The sequence below is a fragment of the Lepisosteus oculatus genome, chromosome 1, assembly GCF_040954835.1.
Source record: "Lepisosteus oculatus isolate fLepOcu1 chromosome 1, fLepOcu1.hap2, whole genome shotgun sequence".
In the NCBI taxonomy this organism is placed as follows: domain Eukaryota; kingdom Metazoa; phylum Chordata; class Actinopteri; order Semionotiformes; family Lepisosteidae; genus Lepisosteus; species Lepisosteus oculatus.
This window is the reverse complement of record NC_090696.1, coordinates 40,083,738-40,111,124: the sequence shown is the minus strand read 5'-3', so window position 1 is coordinate 40,111,124 and position 27,387 is coordinate 40,083,738. Positions and strand designations below refer to the sequence as shown.

Here is a 27,387-nt window from a genome sequence, read left to right as displayed (position 1 = left end):
TCACGTAGCTGGTAGGGTGATGTCAGCGTCTCAGCACCAAAAAAAAAAGAGGCATTACAGCGAAGTGTTTGAGTAATACACGGGAGGAGATATATTCAATAAAAGACAGCTTCCTTTTCTTCAACACTCTGCTGTCACAATTGTGAACTACAGCTTTCTTCCGCCATGGACAGCGATGAGGAAAATGTGGAAGAAATTGTGGAAGGTGAGGACAATAAGCAAACTTGTATTTTTTCGTCTTTTTAATTTTCTTATTAACTTTGCAAAAAATAATGATCGAAATGTCGTGTTGTTTCGGTACCGCATAGTCTTGCTGGGCCCTAACATTTGGTAAAACTGTAACCGCCTGAGAGTTTATTTATGAAAGAGACCGAGGAGTGAAGCTTGAATCAGCTAGAGAAGTAGAGGACTTGCAGCGTATACTTATGTAACAGACAGCCATAAAGCTGTATATTTTAAAAATTGGACGAAAAAGCTATAATGTTGATGCCACTCGCACAATTAGTCAACGTTAAACTGTTCTCTAAGTTCACATCTATGCATTTACTTCAGTTTCGTCGATGTATCTCAAAGATTTATCCGACTAAATACGATTTATTTGTTGAGGAGACACAAAATAATTATCACCGTCTAAGCAATACGTTTCTTTCGTGAAAACTCTTTTCTTATCCTGTGTTCAGGAACGTGTCGTTTTGTTACGGGAAATTACATCGTTTGCAGAACACGTGTCACGGACAGCAGCACAGCACAGTGTGGAATGTTCACGTTTTAAAAAACACTTGCATTTTGCCAGTAAGCTGACACCGTAACATTTGCTACTTTTTAACAGGTTAATTGGAAAGCGCTGCAACTTCTATCCCTGTTATTAAACGTTCTTATTGCGGCATGTTTTCAGAATTAAAAAAAAAACGTAATCACCAAAGTTTATGCAGATATCATCAAGTTTTGAGTGCTCATGTGGGTAGGAGAGGGGGTGGTGACAAACGTTAATAATGTTTGCATGGGATATGGAAGATTGCAGATGAACCATGTGGGTTTTCTCCATATGCCATTACTGTTACATTTTGAAACTGATATTGAGACTCGTCTTGTGCACAAAAAAAGTAGTTTTATGCCTGGAATTGGTTATTGAATTCACAAGTGAATTGTCCTGGAAAATTACACTCTTTGTACATCAGCTGTGTCCCATTCTACTAAAAAAGTATCTTAATTTTAAATCCAGATTTTGGGGGATTTGGACCTTTGAAGTTATGAATATGAATGAGGCAAATAAGTAGTATCTTGCTCAACAGTAAGTGTTGTTCTTTATGTTATATCAACAATAACATTGGCAGGATATTTGTAAAACTGAGAAGCAGGTTTGTCGCTGGTGTCTTTTCATTTTAATCTAGGTTTTTTTTCTAGGTTTTCTTGCAACATAAAACATGAAAAACTTTACTAAATGAAGTTTACATTACAAAAGATGCTTACCTTTGAATACAAAAACAGTACAATACCATAATACAAAACAACATTTAACAACATCACTCAATCAGAACTCTTCCAGTACCATAAGATTGGACATCTTAATGAGTCCAAGGATGCGCCTGTAATCTTGCCACCAGTCCTGATAACTTTGTTCAACTTCTTTTTGTTCTGCAAGGACAAGGAAACTCCAAAGCTCTGAATACAAAAGGTTAGAATGCTCTGAATAAAACTCACAAAAAGGCATCCACACAATGCTTTTTACATTAAAACTCCTTAACTTCTTTAAAAAATACAACCTTTGTTGTGCCTTCACATTGGTGGTTCAAGTCAATTTACAGTACAGCCAATCATAGTACTTATATCCATTTACTGTTTCCATACCACTCCCTTTAACAATTACAGGGATCATAGGAATAAAACATTTCTTTCTAAAATCATTTCTTCTAGAACAGTGCATTGTCTCTGTCTCACATCTAATAAAGCAGTTTAACCATTTGGATCTGTGAAGTGCCAGGGTTATTCAGAATCCCTCTTAATACTTAAAGCTCAATTAAAAGTGACTGAGTGTTAGAGCATAATACAGAGAAGTGTTCACACCAAGAAAGACTGGACAGATACAGGAAACCCTAATCTGGCACATTTACAATCTGACACGATACAAACACTTTCATTTTAATAATATGTAAGTATACTGTATATATATAAAAATATAAAATATCATAGATCAAGCATTATTAGGAGAATAACCCAGAACAGTTTTCTAATCAAAATAGATTGTATTAAAGTATTAATTTAAGGGTATCATAGGGACATTACTGAAAATAAAATTAACCTTTTGCAAAAAGAGTTATCATGACAGTATATCACTAATAATATGTAATATGTGTTTGCTTTGATTGCAGCTCTTAACATACTGTAGTTCTTTTTAACCATAATTACAATTTCTTGCTTTAACACTGATTTACTTTCAATAACAACAGGTGTAAGACTTAATATTGTTCACCTGGCTTCCTAATGAAAGGCTTAGTGTAAATTTCAATTAAAACGCTACAGTTGTTGTACAACAAGCACAGATGGTTTTACTCTATATGTCTTTTTTAACAGATGTAATTACTAATCATTCTGGCTCACTGAGTGCTTGTGTTTTCTTTCCCTCCATCGTGAACCTTTTCATTGGTTAAATTATTTAATTTAATTACATGCAAAAGGATCATGGAAAATTATAGTCAAATATACGTTAGCAGATTGATCAGATTCAGTGCGTAGTGGTAAATTTTTGCCATGTTTTGGTACAGTATAATATTTGAATAACCAATGTAATATTTTGCAAAGAGGTGTAAAATGTAGTAAAACAAATGCTTTATTTCCTAGCTACTGTATAAGCTAAAGTAGAGCTAATGACTTAAAACGAAAATAAATCTATTTTCTAATCTGCAAAAGTCTTCTTAGGAAAGACGTCTTTACACAAAGAGTTTTGGATATCAGATATTTGGAGGATTCCAGCCAGCTGGCTGGGTGCTTTTAAGAAATGGCTGGAATTAAATTTTGGTGTTACTTAGTTACTAAACTACCAAACAAGCAAGATGGGTTGAATGGCCTTTATTGTTTTCTTTTGAGGATGAGGCTGAAGTGTGAATGAGAATGAAATTATGTGAAAGATTAAATGCATATTTTATTTATTCTCCAAAACACTGAAATGCCAACATTTCCAAATTATTTTTTTCCGGGCTTTTCTTATGTTGTGTGTTCTTTTCTTTGTTTCACTTTATCAATTAAAAAAGGATACCTGAGTATCTATGGGTAGGGATGGTTTAATGACTCATAGTAGACATAGTATATTATAAATTGAGGTCCAGGGAGAGATTTGATTGGTTTCAATAAGAAATACATTTCCAGCTCATCAAATGTCTTTATTAGGTTTTCAGTCAGTCCAGATGTTTTCAGTTAAGGGGAGTTTTGACCAATCACTTAGACTGGAAAATATTCCAATTTATGATATGTAAGTAAGAGAGAGACTGAGTAATTATATTTATAGTTTCTTTTTTATATGAAAACTATGCTTGCTCTGATATTTTTATTTAAGCTGTGCTAGTGTTGCACACTAGCCTTTTTTTTAGTAGAGAACAATATGTGTCTTCTTAAATATTCAATTTATAGGTCAATATATTTTCCCATTGACTACATGTACTCCCAAGTACAGTATGCTTCACATGATTTCAAATATGATCGGACTTGATTCACAATACAAAAGTAAGTGATTATACCAAACTCGTACAGTATGTTCTTTATGTTTTCTCTTAAGTGGTGTTAAATATGAAAAGTTAGCACACGAAGAGTCTTTTATTCATTTCTTTAAACAATATTATTTTTTAAAACACTTTAGTTTACCGATTTCAGTAACATTTCCCTCTAGCATTCTGATAAATAAACGATTTGATTTTTAGTAATTTCTTCACGCTTAAGGACCTGGAGTTCTTTCAGCCATTTTTAACTGCTCGTGTGAAAGCCTTCCTTCTTTCCTTTGTCCACAAAGCCTCCTAACTGAGTGCAGCTCCACATTATACATTGTGAAGCGGAATGTCACACTGTAGTACTGTATGTATGTCCCCACAGTAAATGTGGAAATCCTAATCCCTGAATTAAACACCGCCATTATCATTGATTTCTTTATGGAAATAGCTTTTAGGAGACATCTTTTCCAAGTCTGTGTCCAGGTTTTTTTTCCAATATATTGCTTCTGAAGGAAACGAATAAGCCTGTCTAAATGATCATGCCTTGAATGAGCAAGACATTGGTGAGGTGACCTGGCAGTTATTGCAGCTGCCTGACAGCTGTAGTGTCGGGAGTTCAGTTCCAGACTGGGGTGTCTTTTGCGTGATGTTTCCACGTTCTCTACTGTACGTCTGAGTGGGTTTTCTCTGGGAGCTCTGGCTTCCTCTCACCTTCCAAACACCTGCTGGTTACTTATTGTCAGTGAGTACTTGCCTGTGTATGTGTCCTGTAATGCTTTTTCATCCCTATGTTACTGGAATAGACTTCAGGCTGCAGCAACCCTTACTAGGAAACACCAGCTTTCTAAAAACGGATAGACATATGAACTTATATTGTTTCATCACGTAACATGTAACATATAACAGGCTTATAATAGAGACATATAATGGAGGTTAAGGATTCTAGGAATGTTTAGACAGAAGGAAGGGAGTTCTCCGCACAATCTAGTCAATCATTCATCCATCTATTTTCTAAGTGCTTCTCCCAGTCCAAGGTTGCAGGGTTGCTGGAAGCTGTCTCAGGGATATACTCTTTATGGGACACCAGTGTATCACAGTAAACACAAAGGCACACCAGGGCCTCTTAAACTACCAGTATGTCTTTGGACTGTGGGAGGATACCACAGCACCCAGAAGAAACCCATGTGAGCACTGGTAGAACATATGGTACAAACTCCATGCAGACAGCACTCCAGGTCTGGAATTAAACCCAGGGCTCCCAGCACTGCTATGCAGCTAATCGCTGTGCCACTGCGTCACTCAGTGCCACTCCAACATACAGTTGTTTTTTCAAAACAGACATACTAAATTAAACAAATCTGAAACGATTTAATGATGTACATGGTAAACACAGTTAATATTTTAATGTTTTTGTTTGCAGTTAACTTTTGTCTAGTCCCTGTTAGTATTTGAATGGAGGCTTAATAAATCAGGCCGTAACCCAAAAGGACAATATTACAACAGCACAGAAGCCATTAAAGGTTGTGTCTTGATTAGGGAGAACATGGCTTCACATTTCTTTGTAGTTTCCTACCAATTAATATCAATACCAATTGATATAAAAAATGCGTTTACACCCCTTGCAGCTAGTTAATGTTTTTGTTCTTAAATGAAGGAAAGTGAATTTAATCTGTTCTCCGAAAAATTAAGGCTCTTAATCTGTGTTTTGACAAAGTTCTAAATCTACTCCTGGAGTATTTTACGCATTCTCCTCGATTATGTGTATTAGTTCAATTTCTAGAATGCTGAAATCTAAGAGAGCTGTAAAAATCCAACCCCCTTTATAGCTCAAAATAATAGGCGGCCATTTTTATTATTTCAAACCAAATTGTTCATTATTTCATTATTTTTCAATTAAAGATTCAAAAGAAACCTGCAATTCATTGCTTTTATGTGATTGGAATAAATATACTTTTGAAGAGGATTGCAGTGAAATTACTTTCAGAGGAAAACAGTCTTGCTTAATAAAGTGGTTTATGTGATGAAACAATCTGAGGCAGTGCCACTTAACATTTGGCCTTCAAAATGCAGGTCTTTGTAGAACAATATTCCTTAATTGAGAATTAAAATGATCACTATAGCAATCAAAGTACTGGCTTTATGCAAGTACTACAGTGGACTAAATTAATACTAGATTTGTTTGGAAACCACTCAAAATTAAGTACAGAAGTAGGAAATTACTTAGTAATACAGTTTGATCAGCTGCAATCCTCAGCTGAGCATCATAAGTTTGAAGTTTTTAAGGCATATGATATATTGTTCTATTAACAGTGATTTGTTTAAGTAGAAGAATCTGTTGACAGTAAATCAGCAAAGCACCACATTCAGTTTTAACACTTTTTCTGTTACATTACTAAGATAATATTACCTACATCTGATTATAAAATGTGTCATCATATAGTACACATTCTGTCAGGTATAGATCAGATTACAGGATTTGCACCTCTTATTACGGTGTGGAGATAAATCCCATGCTTGACCACAGGAGCTGTGTACCCAGTTTTAAAGCTTCTATATCTAACTGAACAGGCAACAGTGTGGTGTAGTGGCCATGCAAAACTCGCCCATTTTAACACTGAACTTTGAGATTTTTATAACTTTTTCTTACATCATAGCAAAGGTTTCTTACCACATCAGAAATAACATCATCAGCTAGCTTTCTTTTCCTGGGTAGATTATTCACTGTCTTTTTAGATCATTGCAAGGACAAAAATAATTTTGTAAATGATTATTTTGAAAACCAATCTCCAGCATTTTTTAAAAATATATGCCCAAAAGATTTTCACAAAGAAAATCTGAAATTAAAAATGTAGCATAGAGTGGACAAGTTGTATTTTCATAATAGTTTAGTGATGGAAACAGTTTATTAGATTATAAAGTCACAAGTGCTGTAATTGTAATTAACATTTGTTGCTCTACAATGTTGGCAAGCTGATTTAAAGGCAAATTAATACTTAATCTAAAAAAATGTAATATCTGTTTAAGTTATACTGCAGTATTTCCTGTCTGAGTGGTATTGTTTGTAAAGTTAATAGTTATAATAATTTAACAACATCCACCAACACCGTGTTTTATCGAGATTATCAGGTTAAGGGAGCAAGAGAGCGATCTGGGTCACAGGCTGAAGTACATCAGGATAAAGGTCTATTATAGGTCACTCGAGGGCTACAATATTCCTTGGGCATAAGAAATTACACTGCTTTGATATATACAGTAAATTAGTTATGCAACCCACACACCTGGAATCAAAATGGTTTATTGTCATCATTAGTTTATAATCTTCTTTTTTACTGGGGGATGTGGACACTTGTGGTTGGATTACGGGGATTAATTTAGTAAATGACTCATTACATCACCAAAACGTTTTGAAATAATATGACTATAAGTTTGTATACCATATGTACAGTATGTGGTGTGCACAGCCACCTCTGTTGGGTTTTAAAACCTCTTCTTTCAAGAGGCTTCCAGCTCCAAACCACACAGGACCATTTCATAGAGAAGCGAATTCCACTATCAAATAATTTGAATCCATCTTCCCGCCCCCCCCCCCCCTTACAATAGCTAACACAGCGCTGAAAGACCATTTTGTCACAGGTGTTTCCACAGGGAGTTTATAGTGTGTTTACTCCCGACATCTGATTGGGCAACAGTCCACGTGCCTCAGTTGGCAGCAGTATATTGCGAGCTACACAGACTCACATGTTGAAAGGCTGAGGAGGTTGCACTGATTATGTTAATTTGGCACATTAGCAGTGTGCTTTTATACAAGTGCTTTGAAACAATAAACCAGCATTGTCTGAACAGCAAGATAGGATACATTATATTCTACCATTCTTAACTACATTATATTCTAGTTTTACTGTGTCCCAAGTAGATTCAGCCTTATATACTGTATAAATATATTATCTCTGTTACAATGTCTTCGCTGTTTATCACTGTGGATTTCAATTTAGACTTTTACATTTCTGATAGTATGAGACCTACTAATCATGCATGATTTCCATTCCTTTTTTATTAATACACTTTAGGAAAAAAACAACAATGTTAATTAGCCGTGAAATACACTATATTCACTAATATTTCAAATTGTAATAACTCTTTTTTTTCATTTACAACAATGTTACAAGTCCATTTGTCAGGTTTTTATCCTGCAATCTGCTGTGGGTGACAAAGCAGGTGGTGGAGTCGTGTCTCGGTGATCAAAGGATTATCTGCACAAATAACTGGGATATCCTGTTTCACTGCTGGGCAGGAAGGGAATCAGGCTGTGGGCAGATGGCATCGCCGTTGACACCCAGTTGACACTGGTGCTCAGTCAGTAACGGGACGGGTGACAGGGCATGGCATAGCAGCTCTGGGAGTGTCAGCACAGCAGGAATTGTACGCGCACTCCAGTCACACGAGCGCGTGCACTGTTGCTTTGTAAAAGTTGCAGAACTGGGTGGTGTCTGAAAGGCTGCCCATACTTTCCAGGCTAATCCATGATCCAAAATAGATAGGTGCACTAGCGCATACACTCAGGACAAAAGAAAAGCCAAGTTAGGTTTTTATTTTCACGTGAGGTCAGTTACTAAAGACAGGTGCTCTAATACATATTTATACACCTGATGTATATACAGTACAGTCACAAGAAAGTATATAAACACTAATTTTCTTAAACCAGGCCTTGAAATATTGACATTCATAACATAAAAGACTTCTAGTTCATTAACTTTTAATGGACATCATGATCAGACATGATCAACAGTCACTCCTTCTACATTAGAAAACATTTTAAAGAATGTCCTGGCTGCATTTCCTCTAATAAAAACTCCTGCCCATCACATTGATGGGTCATTAATTGATTTATCCTTCATTTATTTTTAATTCCATTACTAATTTATTAAATGAAATCTTTTAACCATATTGTTCAGTGTTACCAAAGACTAAGGCTAACTTGTCATCTCATGAAAAAATACTTGAGAGCCTGGCGCTTTCAAATTTGAGTGAATACAGACATAATACAAAAAACAACTAAACTGCATTTAGCCTGTTTATATTTTTAATCAACACTTAAAGTCCAGTCTATGAGAGCCTGACCAGTTCTTGAAAAAAAAGCACTACAGACCAGGACAAATTGAAGACTTGTGGTTCTGATTGTTTTTCTCTACCTTATCTAAAAAAGTACATATATAGTTACGTTTTCACATACTGCTGCAAATAAATTCTGTAATGTTTACATTTACAAATATTTTTTGTTGTTAGAAGGAGGAAGGTAAGACTAACTTATTTTGTTTAAATGAGATGAACAGGAATGTCTGAAGCATTTCTGAAAATGTGGTCTTTACCAATCATGGCCTACTAATAATCCCCATCTTTGTCTTGGCTTCATCACTCTGTTCTCCTCCCCACTGGCAGTTGATGTGTGGTGAGCGTACTGATGCATTTAGGCTACCATCTCATCACCCACACATTGGTGTTGGAGGGGACCCCCACTGTCTGTAAAGTGCTTTGTGGAGTGTCCAGAAAAGTGCTATATAAGGAATTAGTAGTAGTGTTTTTGTTGTTGATATATTAAACCACAGTATTTCCTAATGTAGCCAGGAGAAAATGTTACTGGGAGTATCATAAAGTAGTTAAGGCATACTTAGTGTTTAGTTCTCAATGGCGATTTGCAAGTTGATAAATTGCTTTCAACCCAAAGTGCAAGATTTTAGATGTATTTGTTGCTTCTGGCTTCTGCCTGTTTGTGATCTTTTACTGCTGAAGTTGTTGGGAACTTGAATCTCCTCCTGTGTCTGTGTCTATGTGTGCACTGTGATGGACTGATATCCTGTCCTGGGCATATCATGCCTTGTGCTTGTTGCTTGGCTCCCCCATGGCCCTGAATTGGATGAAGCAGTTAGAAAATGGATTGATGAAATTATGATTGGATATTGGTGTTTATATATTTAAAAAGTCTTAACTAAAATCTTTAGTGTGACTTCTTTTGCCATGTTTTGAAGAAAATGCCCATTAAAGACATACAGACTTTTTTATCACATTTTGAACCATTATAAAAAAGATTAACTTAAATTCTCTTTATTTGTTCTCACTGTAGGGCCTCTTGATGAAGACGACCAGCCTCATGGGTTTTGTACCATCACTTACTCCTCGAGTGACCGTTTTGAAGGACACTTTGTTCATGGGGAGAAGAATGGCAGAGGCAAGTTCTATTTTTTTGATGGAAGGTAAGTAATTAGGGTCCTTGTTTCCTTGGATGATCTGATCTAGCCCAAAGACGTTTCCTGATGGTCTGTCTCCAGTTTCTTCCTTTTAGGTGTATTTTTGAGAGTCTTTAAATTTATTTGTGATATTCAGTGACATTTTAATTCTATAAACTTCAGCTAATTCAGCTTAGAGAAACACAAAGCTGTGTTATAGCATCTGAAAGCATGGATAGTTTTTCTTTAAGACAAATTAGATTCGTCTAAATTAAACTCATTATGCATTATACCATGTAGACCAGTAGCTCCCTTTCCTGCTCCTGGATAACAACTTTGTCTTCTGTTTTTTTTTTTTTCTACAGCTGAGTTCTTAATTACAGGCTCATTTATTTCACTTTTCTCAAGAAAGATTTTTTTTTATACAAAAGTTGCTTTTGGGTCTTAAAAAGTTGAGTGGGTTTTGTAAATGGTATGAACCCTGTGCCAATTAGTGAGTTTTAGGATTATCGTCATTTAGGTGTGGTAGTTGTAATACAGCCAGTTGGACTTACAGTAAGCATAAGGAAACAACATTGATGCTATGTGACACCTCCGGTGTCTGTACATCAATTAATTTGTTGGAAATAATGTGCTTTAGGGTAGTTTTGAAACTGAGGAATGGGTACAGAAAAACGTTAGGCAGCAGATCACTTACAGGCACCAGCTGACACTGTTTTTGGAACTACAGCCAGCAGATTCTGGTCCTCCAGGACCAGGACTGAGAACCACTGAACTAGACTAAAGGGTTTTAATTTTCATTATGCTTAATTTTTTTCTTTGAATTTCATGTAATTCTTCTTATGTATGCTTTTTATTTAATTTACCAACCATCATTAATCATCTGAATTTAGTGAGTTGGTGGGTACAGTATTGTAAACCCACTACAGCTGAAATTGTTGTGAATCTTCAATCAAGTTGGTTGTTGGCACACCAACTTAAGCCTCGTTGCTCTCAACAGCCAACAGTGTTAATTAGTTTGGTATCTTGAAGGAAAAGGATATATTTGGATGTATTTGCGTTTCCCCTATACCTTTTAGTTTCAGGGACAGCTTTTTCATTGTTTGCTTTTAGAAATCTCTTAACTGGTGAGCATGCATATCAGTCCGCATCATACAAAATAAGAGGTGAAAATGAAAAATGGAAATGTTAACACTGTACCTGTGTGGTAGGTAACAATTTGTGGCTCACAATTGCTTTTAATTCTCTGGGACAGCACTGGAGGAAGAATAAGAAATTTAGAGGCAAAATCTGATACATATTTGGAATCTGGTCAAAAAAAATAATGAGAAAAAGGTCCTCTTGCATGGCACAAGGAGGAAAAGGATGATGGTATTTCTTTTTCTGTCTTCTTAGTTTCTTTCTATTCTCCTTTCTTTCTCCCGTCTTTTTGTACTGTGTCTGCGTTGAAACTTCTAATGATTTATCAAGACATTAATTAACTAGATTAAACCAGAAAAGTCTGTGTTTACCTGTCCCTCAATCCACCTACAGCTAGGCACACACTTAAAATAACAGCCCTATTTGTTTGTTTTTTTTATATGTGAAATTTCCAAATGTGAATGGCAAATATCATAAACCTATGTCTCTGTAAGCTGTTACAATACTAGAGGTGTAGATATTTCAAGACAAGCCAATAAACATATAAAAAGTTGAATATGGCACTTTCATTGCATCCATTTGAATTTCGATGGTGATCTGAAGAAGCCCAGCAAATGCACTGAATATTTCAGCACAGGTTCTGCATGTTCTCTTCTCATTTGTTACAATCCTATAAATTATTTTTTGGGGACAAAGAAATACTAAAGTCTTCACTAAATGATGCAATTCAGTACTGGAGTTATCTTTGGCATGGTGGGTTTTGAGACATTTCTTAATGTTTAAATATTACTAAGGAGAAATATTACTAAGGACTTAATCCAAAGCTTTGCTGTACTTGCTGCTTGCTACTGGCTGTGACTTTACATGCCACTCCTAAAAAACAGATTTTTTCTCTCCAAAATCTCATTGTGCAGCAAAGAAACACTTGACAGTACTGTTAAGTACTGAATGTTTTATATGGGAGACAATGAAGTGTCTGTAGTGTTTGGGGCCACATTGATATAAAACAAAGATAATATTTATTAATTGAATGTTATGTTTGATCTCTGCATCATCTTAGGGTTTCAGAGCTGCAGCCAGTTTCCTGCAGCAGCTTCTAGTAAAGAATTCACAGTTAGTTTGACAGTGACAGCGTAGTATTATTAGCTGCACATGCTTTGCATTACCTGTTTTATTAAAATAATAGCTTGGGACTTGATGTGTACAAATGATCAATGATTTGAATAAAATAGCTACCGTTAGAATATATGTGGGCATTTGAAGAAGAAATCCGTTTGCTTTCAGTATTTAAAGAACAATAAATACATTCAATTTAAAGGACAAAGTTCAATATACTTTGGTCTCCTGGATTTACATCTACCAGTTTTCTTTTTTTCTTCCTGAGGGACACTGTAGATGTGATGAACTTCTATCTAATTTAATATAAATGCAACATGTTGATCAAACAGATCTGTAGTTTTAACTGAAGGTAAAATTTAACCTACAGTATATAACAATAAGGTTCAGTTCTTCCTCTAGGACTGTCATGTATTGAGTGTGCCCTAAGACACCAAGAATTAGACATTAAGATTGGAAAACCCAGACAGAAAATAAATTCATGTTGTATGTTGTTTAAAGGATTATTTAAGAGTAAACATGCCGCTATAGTTAGGTTTAATAAAAATGAGTATGGAGTTTAGGAGGAGTGCTGCCCCTAATCTTCCTTAATGAAATAGGATTCTGGAAGCTGTAATTAATTCAAACAATTTGCACTTGTAATTGCTAATTCAATGTTTTGTCAGGATATTCTAACACTTACAGTCACAGTAAGCCCTGCTTCAGGTAAGGGGAAATATTACAGACTAATTGAGATGCCTATACTGTATATATTTTACTCTCCATTTGTCTCCTCCATGCTGATATTCCAGCTTTAGATAATTTAAAACTGGCATTTTTTCACCATTTCACAATCAGTGTCAAGTAGAGCATTTTTAGTGCATCTAATCATGTTGGAAATGAGATTCTGTCTGTTTGAGGTCATTTATATTAACAGCTTTTTCATAAAGAACAAAGACATGCAAAGTACAACTTGAATGTCTTGGTCTTGGTAGAAAGTGCCATTTCAGCCTTAAGATATATAGTGCCTTTCGAAGAAAACACCCTTCACAAGAGCTGTAGATTAAAAACAAGTCAATTATAATTATTATCATTTAAAAATGATACCAAAATGATATAAAAAAACATAAAACTGGGTAGCATTTTCAATAAAAATTCACAGCAGGAGATAACAGTTTTAAAACCAATTAACTTTTCATCCCCCAGTGCATGGAAATGTCCACATATAAGGATATGCAAAGTTAACAACAATGGTATAAGTTTGGAACCCTGCCCTGTTGTACACCATTAGTCAATCACCAACCCTGAATGTTAAAATGTATTTTTAAAGGAAATTCAATGGAAAACATGGGTTTGTAATCTAGACTTGTACAAAACAAACCAGAGTAAGAGAATACTAAAACCAGTTGGAAGGGAAACCAGAGAGCAGAAGCAGCATAGATAAAAAATTACCACCGAGAGCTACTGTATGTATTTTGACTTCAGAATAATAGAAAAGAAAGAGCTGGAACTGTCGTCTAATGAAAAAAAGTGATGGCAAGATGGACAGGTACTGATGGCCATAGTTCATTATGTTTTATATATAACTAACTATATTTTAGACAGCTAACCAGTGAAGCAGGGGCTCAGAAGCAGGAATGTTATCACAGTTAAATTGCTTCTGTCCAACTATTGAAGATGGACTCCTTATCAGGTGTAATCTACCTGTGGGATGGCCAATCAAGAGTAAATTGCAGTAATCCAGATATGAGGTGACAAAAGCATGGCAAAACATCTGAGCATTGGAGAAGGAAAGATAGGAATAGGCTCTAGCAAACTTTAGAGGTTGTAAAAGTAAGAAATCACCACAGAAGAATTTGGATTCAAAAGTGAGCCAACTGTCTGAAAGAGAACTCCCAGTATTACCTGCTGAAGGGGAAGGAGAGGGTTCATTGTCCAAAACTGAAAGGAGAGAAACTAGATTTTTATGTTGAGAATGGGTTCCCATTATTTGGAGCTACATTATGTTATTAGCATTTAATTGAACAAAGCTGGCAAACGTCCATCAATTCAAAGTCTTCCAAGCAAGCAGAAACCTATGAAATCTGAGAGGAATTTTCAGGTTTCATTTTCATGTAAGAAGGACAGTATTCATTTATACATAAATGGTGAGCTTGTGTCATTAGTGTGTGATGGTTGTGGATGTGAAAAGAGGGTTAACTAACTTTTTTCTGCACAAAGACTTCTTTTTGTACAAAATATTCCCTTGCTTCAGCTCTTGGAAGTTAACTGATAAGAGATTCCAAGTGCGGGCTAGAGATTCCCTAACTAAGGGAAGATGAGACCAGTCATTCAAAGTGTTCAAGGCCTTGAGAATGTCTGAAAACAGGTGGTCTCCCCCCCCCCCCCCCAGCCCTTACCATGGTAAAAGTAGAATCAGAAATGGCTGAAGTTTGTCATGTTAACTGGTGCTCTGCAATTATAATCTTTGAAAAATTCTGAGTGTATTGTTCCTTGCATGCATGTAATAAAGCTCACCTGTTTGGCTTCATCTCTGGGTCCTGGACTTATTTGTTTGTTACAGCAGGTGCTTAAAAACAAAAATAATGTACTATATGGCGTGTTCTTTACACACTGCCATATCCCACTTAATCCCCCAGAATCTCAAATTCCTAGTCATCGAGTGTCATCACTTTGGTCTCATTATCCAGGTGGGGCTGCACATTGGTGGCGGTGGAGAGGAGTCCCCATTACCTGTGAAGCACTTTGAGTGGAGTGTCCAGAAAAGCACTATATAAGACAAAGCAATTATTATTATTATTATTATTATTATTATTATTATTATTATTTAGGAATAATGTCTTACTAACCTTCAGTCTGATCCCTCTTTTCAGCACCTTAGAGGGCTTCTATGTGGATGATGCGCTCCAGGGACAGGGTGTGTATACCTATGAGGATGGAGGCGTTCTTCATGGCACGTATGTGGATGGAGAGCTGAATGGACCAGCTCATGAATATGACTCTGATGGCCGCCTAATCTTCAAGGGCCAGTACAAGGATAACAACCGGTGTGGAGTGTGCTGGATCTACTATCCTGTAAGCTAGCTGTAAAGTTGCTTTTCCCTTTGGCTAAAAAGGACACTTGTGGCAGACGGCAATGCAAAGAATTATCAGGTCTTTAATCCAGGTCTTGTGTGGATTGATTTATGCATCCTACCTGTACAGTGATAAAACATAACTACTGAAACAATTCAGATTCTTCTTGTATGTACAGACACTCCCCAAGATACCAAAACACAATTTATCCATCCATACATATGAACAGAGATCCATACGGTGTCATTAATTAAATAATTAGGATATATGAGTGCCATCAAGCATGTGTGTACCAGTTGTCGTTCTTGGGACTTTGTGAAGCATTGAATCGTTTATACATAGTACTTAGTTTTTTGTTCATTGCCTTCCTAGTGAAAGCAGTTTGTGATCCTTCCATTTGTGACCAACAAAAACCCCTAATCATGGATGATAAGCATGATATAAGAGAGTACTGCTAGTGATACTTCTGTATCAAAAAGGGAAAAGGGAAGTCGTACTTTTTGAAGTGAAATTAGACATAATACTGTTCAAAGAAAGGCAATACTGTCACAGAATGGGTACATGTTTGACAATCAGACTGCTGTAATATGGGTTAAATAGGCTTTGGTTGGCAAGTCTGGGGACCTACTATTTATAACATTTTCTCAATGGTAAACAAGGTTCTGAGTTACAACCAACTAACATATAAATGAACATTTGGCACACAAGCAGTTTGTAAATTGGAGATTTCGGTATTATGAAAAGCAAAAATGCGTGCAAATACAACAAAATGACAACGAAATCTCCTGTTGGATCACATCATGAGTTAAAAATTTGTAGTAAGAACTGTCATTTTTTCAGTCAGGGTTTTAATTTTCTTTGTGTAACAGAAATAAAGATACAGACTGTTACAGATACAATACAGATACAGTTGCACTGGACAGGAGAGAATCTAAACAGTGGCACCAAGTAGTGCCAGATTCTCACTGTCATATCTGATTGTCAAAAACCATCATGTCAGTTTTTAGGACTAAAACACCACTGAATTCCAAAGTATTTATAAAGGTTTCATTATTTTTTAAAATTTGAATTGGTTTTAACTTTTGCAACATGAGCTTTAAATTGTCATGTTTTGGCTGACTGACTAGAGTTTTTATGGATAGAAATGTTATGAGTTTATTAGGTCATTGTTAGTTTCTGCATTTTTTCAGTTTCTATAATGAAATAGTTTTCACTAGTTTCATTGACTGTGGTTGAAGTGGATACAAGGCATGTAACTGACAGTGAATATAACAATTTGAGAACTGTTGTAATCAATCCTGGCATCGGGGATTTTTTGAGATGATCAACTGCTGAACCCTGGTCCTTTTCTGACAAGATGCCACTGTGTACCTGCAGGACGGAGGCAGTTTGGTGGGCGAGGTGAACGAGGAAGGGGAGATGACAGGCAACAAGGTGGCGTATGTTTACCCCGACGGCAGGACTGCGCTGTACGGCAAGTTCATCGAAGGAGAGCTCATAGAGGCTCGACTGGCCGCTCTCTCTGCCGAGGAGAATGGACGGCCCCATTTTGAGATACAGCCTGACAGTAAGTGCCCCAGAATGGAAAGTGTGTACAAACTCGGTCTTGTAAAAACCAAATCAATAATGGCTTTAGGACCTATTACAGATATTCCGAAAGTACTTCAGTATTTATTTGAGTATTTTTAACCCTACTTATACAATATGTGACGTACACTAAAATCCAGTCATGTACCGGGGGCAGTGTAGCATAGTGGGTAAGCTCTTGGACTTGAATTCACAACCTGTCATTTATGAGACCAGCTGCAGACATGGCATTATACCCTTGAGCGAAGTACAGTACTTTACCCCTGTTGCACCATCTTCCCAGCTATAGAAATGAGGACCAGCAATGATAGGGAGTAATTTGTCTTGGGGCGTCTTATCCCGAGGGGAGAAGTCAAGATGTCATCCATTTTATGGTGCAGAAACTGGCATCGGATCTGGCCCAGCAAGCCACTGTGGCTCTGGTATGGACTTTATCTAGTCAACTACCACGACAATAAGACATTGCATGATCTCACTTTTTATAGGACTATGACCTCTCCAGTGAGCAATGCTGTCAGAGTCAGCTTTTGGCAATCATTAACACAATCAACCATAAATTACAGGATAGTGAGTTACATTTTGAAAACAAAAATGCCTTCAGATCATTTTTCAATTAAGTGACAATATTTTCAAACAGATTACCTATTTCAGGATGATTTTGAACTACAGTATGCTGTATCCAACAATTTAACATGGGTTATTAGTTTTAATTGGTAGAGAAAGCAAAGCTTATTTCCTTAAGTTTAGTAGTTCTAGAAACTATTTTTTTAACAATACAGTACTTGCCATCTTTCATCTTTTGAACAATATTACTAGCCAGCAATTTACCATTTTACTTCTTTTTCTGCTGTGGAACTATAGTTAAGTAATTGGTTTGACAAATGTTTAAAGTGTATATATCCTAATAATTCCTTTTTATCTAGGAAAAAAAGTTGCATTCTAGTCCCAATGTGCTGAGTTTGGAATTGTTGCAGAAGTAACTGTGCCAGTGAGTATGACTAGCTTAATTTGAAGGTCCTATTATTTACTACCCTCCTCAAAGGAGGTTCGTATAGCAAATTCTTCACTTGGTTCGGTATGTCAATGCAATAAGAAGGAAACAGCCACAGTCTGAAATGGTTTGGATCGACTGTGATGTAACAGATGTCATGAAGACATGCAGTTTGGAGTCACAGAAAGCCTACTAACAGGTGTGACCAGCTTGTGCCCTGACACATGCCGTAACTCAATGAGGCATCCACAGACAAGTGCCTGTTGGAGAGTGATTCAATAAAGCTTAAGGCCTGTAACAACTTTGTTTGAGGATGTTGCTCTCTCATCTCAACCCTTCAGTTACTTAAGGAAAAGTTCAGTAACTTTCATGTTTGACATGATCATGAAGATCAGTCCAACACTTGGAACATTGCGTAAGGAAGTGTTCTTGTAACCCTGGCTGTGTGGAGGCAAGCATTATGTGTTGGCAAATGGTCTGTCTGTGTCCATCAGGTTACATTAACAGTGGGAGGAGGACTGTTTCCATCCAGATGCTGTCCACTTAGTGCTGGGAAGTAATTATCCTCTACAATGGAAATTCTGATTGGAATTGAGCAGCTTTAATTACATCTCATACCATCTCCCGAACCTCATTCAAATCGAGAATGAGAGCGAGAGCAAAATACTCTCCCTGATGTCAGCAGACCCAGGTGACCATCAGCAAAGCACAGATTAAGCCTTGATTCATCTGAGAAAATAACTTCTTCCCATCTTCTGTAACCAAGGTTACCTCTATCTGATGCTTGACGTTGCCATGCAAGTCGATATTGATGAGTAAGGACTTGGCTGTGACAAGGCCTAAGTCTGGCATGCCACGGCCTGTTCTGTCACTAACTGGTCTGCTTCAAGTCCAGTGACAGTGTTTTCTATAGCTCTTGCTAATTGTTTAAGTCCCATTATGGTATAGAGACAAGTGGGACACCACAATAAGAATAACATGTCAGAACTATAGCAAATTCTGTCAGAAGAACTTGAAAGAGGCCAGTTAGTGAAAGAGGAGTTTGTGGTTTGGAGTACTGTATACCTTGTCACAGTACAAGTCTTACAGTATATCACCAGCAGTCCTGATACAGTCTAAGATAAATTGTTCCCTGTCTTATATTATGATGACATGCCACCAATTCAAATTCACCGGGCTGAATGCTTAGGTCCTCCCTGCAATCAGCAGTCATGACTCTTTCTGATTGAAACTTATTAATGTGTTAGTTTTATAGAGCTGGGGTTTCACAAGAATCATGACATCCTTACACTAATGACATTCCACAAAATTCCTACACTGTTGCTAAGTTGCTCACCTGTCCAGAAATGAAACTGACAGAATCTTTTTCCACATGCCCTGACATTCCCTAAGTATAATTTTAGATACAGATCCACAGCTAGCAACCTGATGATTTATAGTTATTTTCCTTTGAGAAGATGTCTTTGCAGATTTACTTCCTCTTAGGAAATCAATTAATTTCCTTGTATTATGGGGGATTTTTTTATTTACAAATAAACAATTGAATGTCTTTGTAACAACACAGTGGAACAAATCATTGCACTGCTGAGAGACGTTTCGGGAGGTTATTTCTGAAAACAAGGTAACTGTGAAACAGGTAAGGACATTTTAGTTTTAGGTATGTTTATGGGGGAATGCCGTCAATCTACATGGCATTTATCTGTAAAAATAAGAAGGGGTGTTCAGCAAATGCAATGCTATGGCACCTACTGACCATGAAGTGTCTGATTTCCAGGCCCAGTTTACACTTATGACAAAGCCACCTCCTCCTGCATTGCTGTTAATGGCCTGCTGCCTGACCCTTATGAAAGGGAGAGGTAATAACTTCAGTTCTTTCTACAATCACATTAGAATATCTTGCACTATTTTTTTTCTAGCTTTCAGAAATGCTTAAAAACAAAGACAAAGTATGAGATATTTAAACACAGAAATTATGGAAATGACAACCTTTGGCTGGCGCTGGGCTGGTTTGCTCAATAAGAGATAAATGGAGCTGAGATTTGTAACCGCCTTTGTTAATATAACTGCGTCTAGTAAAGTTATCCTGTCCTTCCTTCTGCATGACCTATTACTGACATTCACATTTTATTGAACCCTGACAAATGGAAAATGATGAAAGACAGGAAGTGCAAAGTGACATTTCTTTCATCCTCTAGGGTGTATGTTGCGGATTCTTTAATCTCAGGGGCTGGGGAAGGATTGTTTGCTAAAACAGAAGCCGAGCCCAACACAGTCATGGCTTTTTACAATGGAGTTCGCATTACACACCAAGAGGTGAGCAACACCTCAGTCTGGCTGAACGTTAATCATAACGGCAGGAAGTGCATCACTTGTTTTGCTGAACGTGTTGATTTTTATCTACATGTTTACACCTTGTTTTATAGAACTATAGTATTTTAGGAATACTATTCAGTTAAAAACCCTTGTCACTTAACTGTTACTGGTTCTATCCTTGACCCACTATTATGGAACCCACTATCACAGGTTGTGATGCTTTTTGCAGCTGGCCTGATTCTGGCTGTAGATGGTGCTGGTGTGTCTTTGAGAACTTCATCATTTCCTTGAAAGACACTGGGCCTCTTTATCAAGTGAGGTCACCAGGGATTGTCTTGGAAATCTTACTACAGTACAGTGGGAAATACAACTGAATATGGCTGGTAAATCATTGTTGTTGAAAATGCAAACTGTGCAAAAGCTAATAACCTCATAGAAAAATCGCAAATAATTTGTGTTTTACAACACCATGCTGTTTTCCAACAAAATAAAGTTGTGATAAAATCTTCACTGCTAGCAGTGTACAGGTTTTTTAATTTCAGTTCGACAACTGTTTTCTTTTTTATTTATACTTAGGCCTTGCTGAGATAGACCTTTTTATTCCACCTCCAGTCTTCAGCTGTTAACAATTTAAAGAGACATCTTAACCTTTTAAGCTCCAGATCCCAACGTTGCATGTTGGGAACCCCTGAATTTGAGAAAAAAAGTGGTAGAAATAGAAAATGTTTTCTTCCTTTTGAGAAGACCAATAACTGGTTCAAATTTTAAAATATTTTTTTTTTGTGTGTGCATCTTTATAAAAAAAACTAATGGTGGCAAAAGACACAATACCATGTTTCAATTGTAATGAAAATAAATTAAATCCTGCCAATTGTCAGAAAGCTGTTTATTTGAGGTACAGGCTGTGAAAACCCAGATCCTGTCTCATAAGTTCAGGATACAATGCAACAGTAACACACAGGGTTAAAAGAGTCATATACTGTAACACCCACTTAGAAAACCTCAGAAATTCACAAGCCAGTCTCTCCAAAAAAAAGAAAGAAAAAACTTTAGTTGTTGGAATCTAGCAACCTTTTTGACATACACATACCACTTACTGTACCTTGAACAAGTACCTAACAAGTAAAACAGAAACTATAGAACAGAAGAAAATATACAGCAGTACTGCAAATTAACTTGAATTGTATTGAAATTTCACTTGATATTATTTGCTTTTATACTGCTTTTCAATGTCTCTCTTAATACTATTTATAATAATTCTTTTAAAATCCTGGTATAGGTGGACAGCAGAGACTGGTCCCTCAATGGGAACACAATATCTCTCGATGAAGACACAGTGATAGATGTCCCTGAGCCATACAACAATATAAAGAAGTACTGTGCATCACTGGGGCACAAAGCCAACCACTCCTTCACTCCCAACTGCAAATATGACCCGTAAGTACCAAGGGGGGTAAAGTTAGCCACAGGCTTTCAGTCCAGATGGATTTCAGAACTTATAACCTTGACAGTGCTGTTGTCTGCTGTCTGCTTGATGTAAATATCATATAGATCCATCCACCAATACATTTTAATACCTCCATAATCAGAAACATTGTTCTGTAGTTCAGCAGTTTGCTTAAAAGTGGGAAAAAATGCTTTTATAATGCATATCCAAACCCTTTAACTACTGTAAGTGTAATTTAGGACTCTTAAGGTCAATGTTTTCAGAAACCCTTTCAGAAACTTGTTACAAATATACTCTTGGGGCATGAAAAATGAATGAATGAGTGCCTACACACACATATATATATATAGTAAATCACCTGAGTGAGCCATGGCATCGTGAGAGAATAGCACACCACTGGCAGTGACTCTCCTCTGGTGCTTAAGTTCTCAGGCACATAAGCATCCAGCTGTCTGGTGTCGACTCTACATTTGTGAAGCCAGTTTCTGTTTGGTTTCATTCAGTTTACACTGGGTGCTCTATAACCTCTATGTAGCTGGAGTAGTTGTCTGATATTTTCACATCCCAGTTTTTATCCCTCTACAGATGTCTCCATTCATTTGAAAATGTTTGCAACGTTTCCAAGGACTATATTTTGGAGGATATGTATTACTGTACATAGCGCAGATTTCTTAGAATGGCTTATGTTGTTTTCCAATACAATAGAAGCAGATTTGCTCTTTGTTAATGATAAGAAAATGATCATTTTCACCTGAGAATTTTAAATGATGATTTCTTTTCTAGTCTGCAGTTTTGCAGTGTGATGAGTTCTAAAAATGATTTTCATTATGTGTGTATGAAATCCTGATACTTTTTTAGGGTTAAAAAATATATTAAAAAACCTTTTGTACACATAGATGCAGAAATAATATTTAACTTAATAAAATGATGAATAAGTTATTTAAATAAATTGCATCCCAGAAAAAGGTCATTAAAATTTCTAGTGATGAGTGATTAAGACACAGCATATGAACATACTGTATTGAACCTCTGATGAGTTGCAGAAACAATTTCTAAGGCTCTATAAATACCTATGGATGTAGACCTAAGCAACCTCATGTAAACTAGCTTAATTCACCTGGAATCTTTATTGCTGTGCTCCAAGGATGGATCAGTAAGGTTCAGTAAACCTCAGAAATGATCATTACAGACAGTAATAATCAGCCTTGATTAATCTCAGTGAATCAAGGTATAAAAGTGTTTCACTGGTCTGTGATCAAAGATGTCAAAGGTTCAGGTTCTCACAGCGGATTTCTGCCTTCAGGTTCGTTCACCCCCGATTCGGCCCCATCAAATGTATCCGCACTCTCCGGGCCGTGGAGGGGGACGAGGAGCTGACGGTTGCCTACGGATACGACCACACACCCTCAGGAAAGAGTGGGCCTGAGGCTCCGGACTGGTACAAGCAGGAGCTGCAGGCTTTCCAGGCGTCGCCTTAGTGAGGGCCGCTCAGCAGCACTGCATCAGGGACTAACCGCAGAGAACATAGAACAAATAACAACAAGGAGCTATGCACTACAGTTCTGTAGAAAACTGAAGAACCAGGGATTCGAACTGGCTAGAACTCCGTATCCGTTTAGCTAACATTTAGTGTAGAGGCCAGAATTAATTTATCACATTTAATCACTGAGCGTAAAAGCATTAGCTATGCTTCTCCTTTTCCTCTATACATGCATGCATAGTACATTCACAATAATACTGTACAGTGACTTTCGTTGACTGTAGTGTTATTGAAATGTTTGCAATTGCTGAAATTTGATGATTCCTTAATCCAAGTCTTAGAAGAAATGTTTTTTTTCCTGTTTCTGATCCTTTAGAAATGATGTAGTGACACATAATTATTATTCCTTTAACAATGACTGATGGGTATTCCTGTCACTCCCCACGTGAAGTTACACAGTGACTTTACTTTGCCACACCTTGTCTGATTCAGATGTAAACTGTGCTTGTAAAAAGTATTTTCAGGAATTCCACGTGAGCCCACATGGTTTTGAAAAGGGCATTGATTATTCTCTGCAGTTGGTGTGTATAGTATGTGGACATGGAACTGTGATGGTCAGCTAAAGTGACGCATTGGTCCTTAAAATCTAAATAAAACAACCCTGCTAAAAATGACATAAACAATACATCCTAGGTGAAAATATACAGTAGGTTTGTTTCCCATTCATTTTTATCATTATTGATCTACAGTAACTCAAGTTTTGTTTGAGCAAATCATTTAAAACTTTTATGTGAGATTTCAATCAGTTTCTAGTTCATTTTCTTGGAAATTAAACCAAGTAATACGTTTTTGTTACTTTTTTTGTTTGTCTTAATTTCAAATGAATTCATATACTAATTATGTTTAGGCATTCACTGTTAGGGGTTATTGGATATTCTTGTCTTTGGGTAAGCGAAACATTCTGAATAATCTGATAAGAGTGTTGTCACATGCTGTATCCATTATAATGAGCAGTTAATTCAATATCATTTTTATTTAAAAGCATAAAGAAAGTTAAGAATATTCCCAATATGTGTGAAAATAAATTGTTTTTAACATTTACTAACTTTTTAAAAGCACATTAAATTCTGAAATCATACTGTTACTGTGGTGTGTTTGAGTGAGGCTCACAATGCACTACAATCACAATAGCAAACAAGTAAAATGTACCAAATCATATATCATTTCAGATTCACTTAACTGTACATAAGCACCTATATTGATATTTGGACAAATATGGTGTTTGAACAAATACTGTACTTGAGCACTAAGATCAAGTATGATGTTTATGATCATATTTGTGCAATGACTATTTAATTTGCTTGTCCACCGCAGAAAATGTAAAACTGCACTCAGTATGCTGGAGGATTAATCAGTAATTGTACCAATTTTCTGACAGCCTAAATTCTTAATTTTAACTTAATACTTCAATCTTTTATTTTGATTCCCCAATTGAATGTAAAGTGTGTTGTTCCTGGGTGAATATTTAATATCTGGTAAAATGTAACATTTGGATTATCTTTCCTGATCTAAATTGATAATGTTTTTGTTACAGCCAAATGCAAACCCTCAGATATCTAAGTTCAGGTACACTAAGAAAAATAACCCAGGTTACCACCACTAACTACAGTCTTAGTGACATTGGGTCCACAGATTTGCTTGTTGTTAATTAATGTTTGATGTCTCATGCAAAATTGAATAAAAAACACAACAAAAAATATGTATGGGCTCACAATTTGAAGAAGTTTTTTGAGGCATTGTATAATCTTGGCCATGACTTAGATAGTTCACCTTTACAGTATATCTTAGATATTTGAAGTAACTTTTGAGCATGTTTGAAATGCTGAATTCCACTTTGTCCTTACAGACATATAACCTTTGAGTCTGGAAGCTTAATTAACCAGGATAAAATCAGGAAAGATGCCTCGTTCCTCTAGCTGCACAGGTTTCAAATCCTCCAGCATACAGTAGGTGGAGTGGTCAATGTGTTTTCTAATGTACTTCTCCTCTCTTGGGATGTGAACATACCATACCCTTCTCTTCAGCACAAGTTATCTTCTTTCTATTCTGTAAATAGATATCAGTAAATTTTTGGCCCTAACATTTGTAAGTATCACCTGCACCTTAGCCACTTCTAAAAGGAAAGTCTAGCTACAATGGGTCCCCCGCAATCAGGGTTGCAATGAATTTAAAACAAAATTAGGTTTTATGAATGGTCATCAAAGTGTAATTTCATTCAAATGTGTTGCTGATGGCACTTTGCCATGTCAGTTATTTATGCAGAGCTGTGTGTTTCATGTTTAAAATCTTCATGCTTAAATGCATGGGACTTAATGGGCTTCTATTTTGTTTTTGTATTGTAAGCAGAAGTACTTCTAGTAATTTACCCTTGTACTTTGAGTTTATTTACAATTTGAGTAAGTCATCCATCTGAAAATTTGTTTTCCTTTCTTTTCAAGACCCACTTATTCATGCTAATCATTGTATGTTTTTTGGAAACTGACTTCACAATAATGGATTTCATTAGAATAGATACTTTTAAAAATATAAACTGTGTAACACTTTATTATAGCAATATCTTCATCACTAAGATAGCTGCTTGCTTTTAGAAACATTATCTACAAAGAAAAACATTTAAGTGACATATTTTTCTCTTTACATCTGCCATAATCTAGAATATTCTTGAAGTAATTTCCAGGGCCTGATTAATTGCTAAATTGGTTTTAAACCAATATATAAATTAGAATGTTTATTTTAAAGAGATAATTTCAGTCACCATTTACTACATTATAAATTTTCAGTTATTGTTTGTACTGTATGTCTCTTTATTATTAAACAAAGTGACTACAACGCATAACCTTATTATACATATAAGGAATATAATTAATTTTACAGTAAGCAATGTGTTTCAACTGTTCATTTTGCAGGTTAATTGTAATCTGTCAAATGAACAGGAAATAATTAAGCAGTGTGAATAACTAAAACGTCAGTTGACCCTGAGACCACTTTTCATTTTATTATAAAGTCTTAGTATTAACAAAGCAAGCTAGAAATACTTTTGCATTTATTTACCTTTGTGAAAGCAAAATGAAGAGTGAAAGATTTTTTTTCCATTCCTTACACACATAATACGTTTGTAGGCATGTGATACTAACACAAAAGTACTGTACAAGAAAGTGACAATGTGTATCAGATGACTGTGATTTACAAATGGCACAGGTGGGAAATCTGAAATGCAATACAGTAAACTTTCATCTTTTACAGCTTTGACATAGTATTTGCGGACTCCGGGAAAACCAGTAAACCCTTTAGGAGTTAGAAGAAACTTAATATTTCATACCAGCTTTTCTTGGATTGAACCTAAAGATGCCAAATTAAGAGTATGTCGAAATGTATGAAGTTGCATAATAGTAACCAACCTTATAAGAACATAGAAACTTCTCGTTGTCGTGCTAAAGCAGTGAAACAAGTGTATTGTCTTTCACACAAGGGAGAAGAAAGCTAGCCTGTTTAAGTCAACAGTTTTATTTTGTAAAAGCCATAACATTTCATACTGGGAGTAAAACACAGTGAAACATTAGAATAGAGTCATTAGGTAAAGAACTGCCTTTCGTAAGAAAGCGCTCAAGATCCTTTGGGATAAGTAGCGCTATGAAAAATGCAAGGAATTATTCTGTCAGGCATTGATTCTGACAGTGCAGATGAGACACCTGCTATTCACCTGGTGAGTTGTGATTCAGCTGCCTCTGATGGTGTTAGACTTCAGTGGAACTGAGGGATCCCTTTAGCTCCAGTCCCATCCCTGCTGTCTTTAGTAGGAATCCCAGGTATCTCCAGGGAATGGTTTATTACCATATTTTTCAGGCATTCATAGCCTTAGATCTGTGGATTATTTTCTGCATATGATCAAATGAGCAGGTGAGCCACTGTGGCGAATGTTTACAAGAACCTGTTTGCAGAGTGTTTGTGCGTAAAAGTGTGTTGAATGTAGATTTTTTTAGCTGTGTGTAGGAATGCATATAAGAAAAAATGAGGAAAAATGTGAAAATGGCAACGGCGAGCCTTTGTAATTATACTGACGTCTGGGAGGCCTCTCTTGTACTGTAAACCAAGAAATAATAAAAGTATATATACAAGCATCATTGGTGGCTTTTTCTTAGTTTTATTTCACTGACTTAACAAGGTATAAACAAGTACAATAAAGTACAATATACAGCATTAATAGAACATATAAAATTGTAGAGTTAGTTATTACATTAACATAGTAATTGTGTTATTTCACTGTGAAATTGTCAAATTTA

General features: G+C 36.2%; 1 protein-coding gene across 1 annotated transcript; it reads left to right on the top strand.

Annotated features, from left to right (window-relative positions):
* setd7 (SET domain containing 7, histone lysine methyltransferase) lies at positions 1–27,228 on the top strand. Its single transcript, XM_006629694.3, has 8 exons — positions 1–205; positions 9,817–9,946; positions 15,028–15,229; positions 16,607–16,796; positions 19,582–19,663; positions 20,003–20,120; positions 21,400–21,557; positions 22,871–27,228. The coding sequence occupies exons 1-8, from the start codon at positions 166–168 to the stop codon at positions 23,043–23,045; spliced, it is 1,095 nt and encodes a 364-aa protein (XP_006629757.1). The 5' UTR covers positions 1–165; the 3' UTR covers positions 23,046–27,228.
* Positions 27,229–27,387: the final 159 nt, after the last annotated feature.